The sequence below is a fragment of the Pezoporus wallicus genome, unplaced genomic scaffold (genome assembly GCF_028554395.1).
Source record: "Pezoporus wallicus isolate ANWC-B61680 ecotype Strahan unplaced genomic scaffold, APGP_CSIRO_Pwel_v1 contig_7339, whole genome shotgun sequence".
Lineage (NCBI taxonomy): Eukaryota > Metazoa > Chordata > Aves > Psittaciformes > Psittacidae > Pezoporus > Pezoporus wallicus.
Window position 1 is genome coordinate 763,247 of NW_026636333.1, and position 9,066 is coordinate 772,312.

At 46.8% G+C, this 9,066-nt stretch overlaps 1 protein-coding gene across 1 annotated transcript in view; it reads right to left on the reverse strand.

Moving 5' to 3' along the window:
- The window catches only part of EHD3 (EH domain containing 3), a 30,076-nt gene extending 24,534 nt beyond the window's left edge, over positions 1-5,542 (reverse strand). The window contains exon 1 of the mRNA XM_057400049.1: positions 5,367-5,542. Coding sequence (XP_057256032.1) covers positions 5,367-5,416 — 50 coding nt within the window. The 5' untranslated portion in view covers positions 5,417-5,542. The remainder of the gene's footprint in view (positions 1-5,366) is intronic.
- Positions 5,543-9,066: the final 3,524 nt, after the last annotated feature.

Sequence of the window (9,066 nt, forward strand, 5' to 3'; positions counted from 1 at the left end):
TGGTAACTTTCTGGGGCTTCCCTATTTCACCATTATTTTACCAGAGGTAATCACTATCAGTGCTTAAGAACAACAAAAAATTGTGTTTGTTCACCAGGGCTATTTAGTGACACTATCACCAAATGCATCTTCAGCTCCCAATGGGCAAGTCCAGATTAACTGGATCTAGAGGTAAACCAACCAAGTGCACATCCATGACATACGGCAAATCACTGCTACTTATCTGGCTTGGTACACATTAGTGAAGAGAATGGTGCAGTTATTCTTCCTACAGACAATGATATCCATATTTCCCCTAGAAGATGGCCACCTCCTTTATCAGATACGTTTTATCATGTATTTTTTGTGCCTTTCATCCAAAGTGTTTTCCAAGTCCTCTGCTCACCAGACCACCACCAGAAGTGACTTTTGTTAATGGGAGCAACTCTGACATGAAACAGCAACTGCTTAGCAGTTCCCAAAAAACTGAAATAAACCAGGAAGGAGTCCAGGAAGGGAACAGCACTCTGATGTCCTGTACTAGGGTAGATACATCCTATCTACCAAAATCCTACACAGAGATTCCTTGAACTTTCCTACAGAAGTAGGTCATTATTTAACAAAAGCAGGCAGCAGCTAATCTGGTATTTGCCACTTCCCTGGCTGGTGATCACAATACACCTTCCCAGCAGCTACAGTAACTTTTCTCTAGCTTAAAGCAGCCGAGAACAAGGAGGAGACGCTTTTCTCCCACCATGGGCTCTGTACACTATCATATAAATGTTCTTGGCTCTATTCCCTGGAAGGCTCTTTACAGTGAAAGAGCTATTTGCTGGGTTAGAAGCCACTTGGCCAGAGTCTGGAACTTAACTCATGCCTCCTGGATGGCTGTTAAGAGATGGTACCCCTGCTGGACATCACTGCAATGCTAGTCAATGCCACTGGCTTTCCTCTGCTCCTGCTCTGTACTTTGCTTTTGGTCTGACATAACATATTTAAGAGCAATATACAGATGGGCATTCACCGAATCCACAGAATTAAATATGAGTTCTCTTTCAAATACTAGAGAGAAAAAAAAACAGGTTTAGATAACAACTGTCAGATGCAACAAGTGGAAGGCTTTTGGGAAACGCTCCCAATTCCAGGTCATAGCCTTGCCATAAACAGTAACCTGCCTGTTTTCCTACAAGTTTGAGATGCACATGTAATATGATAGCTGTTGAGCAACGGGACAAAAAACCCTGGGGGGTTGTTTCTCGGAAGCTTTTCTATAAATGACAAAGTCTAAGCTAAAGACCTGCATGTAATAGCAGCACTCCTCCTCCAGGAAGGCTGCTCAAGAGCATTTTATCACAGCTCCACTTAGCTATATTTCAAAGCATTTATGTGGTTTTCTTGCACAAGATTTAAAAGCAAAACAAAACCCAAAAGAAGTAGCTACAAGCCAATATTAATTGACGTAATGTGCAACAAGTGGTAGGAAATCAGAGAGATGAAGATCTGCACTTCCTAGCAGCATAGCATCTATTTTAAGTAAGGCTTCTCTGGGAGACTTGGGTACATTGCGCAGCAGGGTGTCTGCAGCACAAGAATCTCATTGTACACAGGACAAATACAAGGGGATTTATTGACACTGTCTGAGGGGAGGAAGGCACTTCTGCTAGGCAGTGACACAGTCTGCTAGCAGAAGCAAGCTAGAGAACACATGCAATTGTCACATTAGTGGGGATTTCTGAGAGAGAAGAGCAAACAGTATCGATGGAAAACACCGATGAGCAGCAAGCAATTTCCCCTGCCAGTGCAGCATGCCTTACTCTGACCTGCTGAGCACATTTAGGGGCCTGCGGGAGTGATCTGCAGCCTGGCTGGGGAAGCCTGCAGAGACTGCCAGGCCAAGAGGTGAATGTTTTCTTAATGGCCAATCTGCTTTTTGGAGAAGTATGTGGAGTTAGTATGTAACTGGGAGCATCACATTGTTTTCCTCATTTCGGGCCTGCCCCTGCTCCTGGTGAGGGACAAGGGTAGAAAAGCTGCAGTGGCAGCTTGGCTCAGGGTTAGGGTGGGTTTTGAGCAGCATTGGAGCCAGGGGAGGAGGAGATCCCAGGCTCTCCGGGCAGGAATGCCGCAGGATGTGGGGGAAGGGGCTGCGTGCCTGTGATGAGTCATGCAGGAGCCATGCAGGATGCTGCTGTGTGTGGTAGCAGAGGTGATGCCGACTAGAAAAGGGAAGAAGGGCAGAGCAGGAGGAAATGGTGACAACTGCCTGGTGCAGGCAAAAATGAAAGGTTCAGGGCCACATGGAGAGGTCACACCAGAGCTCTGCATATAGCCTGTAACAAATAGTCTGGAGAGGCCAGGACATGTAAATGATTAGCTGGAGCAAGAAGGGGTGGCTACACCAGAAAAGCAAGCCATGGTGACAGCTAGCAGGGCTCTGGCAGGCTTGTTTATTTTATTAGCAGGATAGCTGGACAGAAGCCATGATTATTTTCAGAAAAAGACCACAGAATCTAAGTTAATTAGGAGACTAATGCTCTGTCCTGCACTCCCACCCTCTTACAGGAAACATAAAAAGCAATAACATCATAAAGGCAGGCTTCAGTGACATCCTGCTGTGGATGTCGGATAGTCTCAGGTAGAAATGTTACCTTGTCCTCATCATCATGTCTTTCAGACCCAGGCACTTCAGAAAAGCCTCAGCCAAATTTATGCTGAGGAGACAAACGGGAGTGAGCGAGAAGAAAATGCAGGAATGGAAAAGCTGCAGTTTATGACACTACATCTTCCACATAGCAAAATAAAGCTCAATTCTCTACGTCCCTGACAGCAGGGGAGAACCAAGAGCCTGGTTCCACTGAAGACAAGCCGCTGCTCTGGTCTCACCCCACTGGCTTTGCCCACACACAACTCACCTTCTTCCTCCCCACCAAAGCCTCTAGGAATGTTTCTCACTGCTGACCTTGACTGCCTTTTTTCTGCCACCAGCTTCTGATGAGAGCAGCCTCACTGCAACATGCTGCAGCTTTGGTGCTTCAAAGCCTTGCATTTCTTCCTTGTTTCACCTCAAGTTTCCCAAGAACGAGGAGAGATGGCTGGGAGACAAACCCACCTCAGGTACGTGACTAAGATCCTTTTTTAACAGTGAACTGGGCCCGAGTTCATTCTACACGAGTGCTTAGTGACACTAAGTCATTTCCCTGAATTGCATGGCAGTACAAGCAGGACGCAATGCAAGAGTGGAATGGGTACATAAGGATAATACTAATTATCTCCCATCCTGACAAGATCATGGAAGAGGTGTCCAGAGGCTGTTTCTTGCTTCACTCTACTGCCCAGACATAATGGTTGTCTCCCCTCCCACTTCCCTTTAAGTCCCCTTTAACTCCTCCCTGCTCTGTTTTAGCTCCCACTTGCCTTCCCACAATAACTCTGGATGCTAATCTGGTGCTTATCCCAGTTCTCTAGTGACCAACACCTGCGAGTTCACACTGAAAGCCTATCACAAGCAGTACTCCTTTTTCTGGCAGCTCTTGCTTCTGGTTGGGAACACAGTGAAGTAACAGACCCTCACATGCCTCCTACTATTAGAGGCCCTGGGGTTCTCAACTTTCGCCTTCTTATGCACTATTTTACACAGAAAGCAGCTCTGCCTTCCTATAAGGCCACCTCAGGTCTATTTCGTTGTCCTGTGAAGTGGAAGCTCCTGATCACTTCTGCTTGACCACAGCCTCTGGGTAGGTGCAGCCCAGCCCTGTGCACAGAGAAGGCTGAGAGAAGACACAAGCATGAAAGAAATGCAGTGGTCAGAACTCAGATAAGCTTGCTGACAGCAGAGCAAAGGGGTTGCGGCCCATGCCACATGAGTGGGATGCCTGCAACATGCCTCAGACACCTGAACTTCTTGCAGAAGCCTCTCAGGCTTATAGAAAAAGGGCTTTACTGAATAGAGAGGGGCAAAGGCAGGAAGTCTGCTAACAACAGCATGCAGGTGAGACTGCAGCTAAATGCTGATGCTGGCAATCCAGGCAGAAGCATTTGGAAGAGATGCTCTAGCTGCACAGCCAGCAACCTCAGGAATGGATATTCAGCAAGCTCCTCATGTTCAGGGGAGGTCCTGCTCTGAGTGTCAGTAACCCAGAGGGCAGAAAGAGCCTTTCAAACAGGTTTGGTACCAAGTCACAGAACAAAGATCTGGGGTGGAACCAGACAGCTATGCTAGCTAGCCTCTCTCATGCCTCTTTATCATCTACCTGACTTGCTCACATGACAAAAGCCTTTTTACTCTTAAACTTTGTTTGCCGGGTGTGTGACAAGGTAACAGAAGTGCACTCATTTCTTGGCTCCTGGCCGGGACATTAAGCAGCAGGAATATTACAGCACACAACCCACTGTGCCCCCTTGCATTTCTCAAGGTCACTCTTTAACAGGTACAGACAATTTGATTCACCTCTCTCTACTCTTCACAGCTCCCTCCTCCCCCCCCCCCCCCAAGAAATACTGGTAGAACAAAGGTCTGGCTGCCTGTGGCTTGCATCCAGATTTACACTGGGGTAATTCCACAGATTTCAACACAACCACACCAGAAAAAGGCTGGAATTTAATGCTAAGCTTATGAATCACATAGGAAACACAGACAGCACAGCTTCAGCTATGATCCCAAGAGAAAAGCTGCTGCAAGTTGAACTACCAGCATGGCAGAACAGAGATCCCTGCAACCAAGTCCGGCTGGAAAAGTTTAACCATGTCTTCCACAGCTTCACATCAAGCTGCTGCTGGCAGCTGCCCTTTCTTTACAGTCAGGAATGAACTTACTGCTCCCAGCATCTCAGCAGTGCAAGGACAGAGTTAAAACAGCGCTTACTGTTGGAGTCCTGAAGATGGGCAGGTCTCTTTTGCGCACACATGCTACTCAAGCTAGGTTTTGCACCTTGCTTCTGGGCACGGTGCAGAGAAAGACAGACACAAGAGACCGCTTCCTAGGTGCCCTGGGCCATAGGCTGTCCCACCACCCAAAACTTGAAAACAACAGCTGTCAGAGGGGCTTTACCCTGACCGGAGCAGTCTCAGGGATACCCTGCACCAGGCTTCCCGCAGCCTTTGCACTTTGAACGGACAAGAGGGCCCCAACTGACTCACGTCTCCACACTAATGCCCTGCCTGCATTCCTGCCCCGCATTTGCCACGTCTGTGTTCCATGGGACATCTCACACCACCCTTGTCCTAGCGAAGGAATACTCCCAGAGTCTGAGGGGAGGTGGCTTCCCAAGGGAAAGCTGTTAATGGGCACCAGGGGCGCGAAGGGGAGAACAGAAGGATCGGGGTGCAAGAAGACGGGTAGGAGAGCAGCCCCACCACAGCCCACGGGCACTAAGGGGGCAGGCATTTACCTGATGAAGGTGGTCTTCCCGGTGGAGTACTGCCCCACGAGGAGCACCATGGGCTTATTGTCGAAATCGGCATCCTCCAGTGCAGGTGAGTGGAACTCATGGAACTTGTAGTGCTCTTCCAGGGGGAGCAGCTTGGTTTTGTAGAGCTTTTTCAGGCCCTCGCTGACCGTCTGGAACACCTCTTCTCACCTCCTTGTAAAATAACCCCCTTCATGTGCAAATTTAACGGGGACTAGGCTGTTTCTGAACCCCGCCACCCCGAGTTGCCACCCTAGACCCCTATCCCAGTGACTCGGCTACGCTACTGCTGCCCCTCGGTTCTCAGGTGCTCGCAGAGATGAGGCTGCCTGTGCGCAGAGGTGCTCACCACGCAAGCAGATGAGACAGGCAAATTAGCTGCTGTCTGCGCTCCTTTATTCCTCCAGCAATTAGGGGGCTGACAGGACAGCTGCCGAGCGAAGGCTGCAGAGCTGGGGCCAAAGCCTGCGTGGGTCTGCCATCAGCGGCCTGTTGCGTGTCCCCAGGGCCGGCCATCAGCCGCAACACCCCGCTGCGGGCCTCGCCTTTTCACCACAGAGCGTGTGGGACAGAGCAGGGAGTTATTCCTGTAATATCTCCCTCCCAACGGCATTTTTTTCCCTTGAGTTGATCCAGCGGGGATGTGAAATGTGGCAAGAGGCAGTGTTGGAAGCAGTCCCACTGTGCGGCAGACGCCTGCCCTTCCCCAGCTATTTGCAGGCGGGAGCAGCCCAGCCTTGCGTAAGCAGAGGTGAATTAAACGTGGTTGTTTCTCATGGGGTTGGGGGGATATCCAGAGATGAGTGCATCCTTGTGTGCCTGGATAACAATCCGGGTCCCTTTCCATGCATCAGGCGTTTTCCTGGTTATTCCTGTTGTGTGATCCTATGCGCTTGTACACTCTGCGGTACAGCCTGACCCATGAGGTGCAAGTGATGGCTTCAGGGACTGGTTTTCTGGAAGAGAATTGCAAGCTGACTGTATTTGCCGAAGGTCAGGCTCCTCTGCTTTCCTGCCAGTGCCTAAAGCTGGTCTGAACGTGGGATTAATGTTTTGAAACCTCCTTAAGACTGATTTCCCTCATTTGTTTAGTTTTATAAGTTGAGATTTTTGGCTTTAAGAATTTAATAACTCCTTTTCCAGTGAAAACTCCTGAAAATGAAAGACCCCGTAGAAATCAACATGTTTTGGCAAGTGTTGCTCATATTGTAGGAAAAAATCACTTTCATCTTCTAGATAGTTCTGCCATTTAAGGGCTGCACTGGTATTTCTACAGCTATATATGGAGTCTCTTTGGTGCTTACTTGTGATATCCTCCGAGCTGAGCAAAGGTCAGGCCAGGAAGCCTTTGATTATAAATCTCTGCAGGCCACCTTGGTGCCCTTCCTGAGTGCAATGAATAGGGGAGGAAAGCAAGGTTTCTGTTGTGCAAGCTGCAGGAGCTGACTGCTACAGGTATGGGAGAGCCACGCTTTGGCCCATGTTTACAAGAAGAGGGTATATGTTAATCGTTAAGTTGTGCTAATCATATACCGTATGGCCAGAAAAATGGTTCCTTGCCCTGTCTAAAGAGAGTCCCTTTCCTTTGGATTCTTTATCACCAGGGCAGATCACAACCAAGCTTGACAGTTTTTATAGACTTTCTTTAGGTGTCTCACAAACCTTGCACAATTTGATTTACTTTTCAGTCTGTTTTATTAGCCATTCGTCTTTGGAAGGCGTACTTCCTCAAGGACTCCTTTTACCTTGAGGTGTAGAGCTTGTCAGAAACAATGGGAAGTAAAATGAGGAGAGGAAACTTAGGGTATAATGAGGTTTTTCTTGTTGCCAGAATCTGAACTGAAAATTTTCATCTGTTTTAATTGTTTATTCCTTTTCATTTGTGAAACAGGGATGTTGTAGTGGATGCTTTGTGTTGGACAGGTTGGTCTCATGGCGCAATATTTAGGCAATTCTAAAGAATAGTTAACATTTTAGAAATTCTGAAACAGAAAGAGCACAAACCCAGTTAAATAATATTAATATAATGGAATTTTTTTTTTAAATGATGCTTCATTAGTGGAAGAATGGCTGTTTTTCTTGGTAGTTTCTGAGCTGTTCATACGTGAAAGGTCTTTCTTGTCCCGTACAGAAACTACTGTGCCGCTCAGAACATACCCGTATCTGATACCGATGAGGGTCTGCTACGCCCTTTACTATAGAATTTGTCTTTTTCCCTCAAGCTGTGATGGATTAAACTTTTAGCTCTGTATTTTCTGCTGATGGCTGCCAGTCACTCAGCTGGATGCTTGCCTTGACCAGGAGAGAGAAACTTTGCTGGAGAAGATTCACTTCCACTTTGCTGGAAGTGAATGGGAATGGACCAAGTCACATAGTGTTTGCACTCAAAATGAAACCTAATTTTGAGGGGTGAAACACAATGTTGTATAACTGAAACTCGTTTCATATGACATCAAGTCATGGTGACGTGTGTGTGTTTATCTCTTGCCTTAGGTTGGTCAGGTTTACTTCCTACACAAGGTCAAGTGAGGATGGGGACATTAGCAAGTTACTGAGCTGGAAAAGAGGTGGTGACTCAGTACTGTAATGCTTTGACACTGTGAAGAAACTTGTAGGAACAATGTAATTCAGTAAAATTAACTTCCTGACTGTACAGTTACTGTCACTGTTTGTTCATTACCAAGTAAGAAACCTAAGCAGTGTCAGAAGTTCAGGTAACAATGGATTCAACAGGGAATAGTCAGGTTGTGCAAAAGGGATGAGGGGAGAGGAAGGTGCAGTGGGTCCCCATAATTTAACCAAATACACTAATTTGATGAGTAAGGGAAGGACAGTTTCTTCTGGTTCAGCTAGATCAAACTTCTTTACTGCCTGCTGTTGACACGTGGCTTAGGAACAAGTGTCTCCAGCGTAGTCTGTGCTTTTCCTCACTAATTGCTGTGCATTTACCACCCAGAAAGCTGCTGCCTTGCTCTCCTGCCCTTACTGCTCCTTCATATTCCTCTGAAATATTTCCCATTATGTTTCTTCTACCATTGTTCTCATGTGACCTAGCATGCACATGCTGTCCTTTTCCCTACCCTCTCCATGCTGCTTTTATCTCCTCATTGCCTGGGGTGGAACAAGGTGCTGGGACCCAGAAATGCCACTACAAACAGAGAATGTGGGATTGGCTAATGTATGTATAATGAGGGGGAAGTATGCTTGCCTCCAGAGAGCTTTCTCCTTAAATTTGTACAGCAAATAAAACATGTTGTATTGCACATAAGGTACGTGACCCATGCAATGTCTTTAATGGTGCTGAAAAGAAAAATCCTCTTGAGCCTTTTACCATCCTTGTGATGCAGAAGCCTGGGGGTTTCTCATATAACTTTCAGATGGTTTTGACTGTCTCTGTCATAGGATTTATACTTCCCTCAAAATCTCATAAATGTTTCTTTTAGAAATCATTATGATTTAGTTATTGACAAAGTTGAGAGACTGTCAAGGCCCCATCTGGTCTGAGAAAATGTGAGGGTTTTGAGGGTATTTCCTTTCTGTGTTTTGTCTTACCTGAAAGCAGAAACCTTGTTAGAACATATTAAGACACAGCTGAATGCATCTTCCTTGTTGGTGGTATTCGGAGAGACGTGGAGTTTTGAACTTTGACTAACCAAATGGCTAATTAAACAAGGAAGCTGCT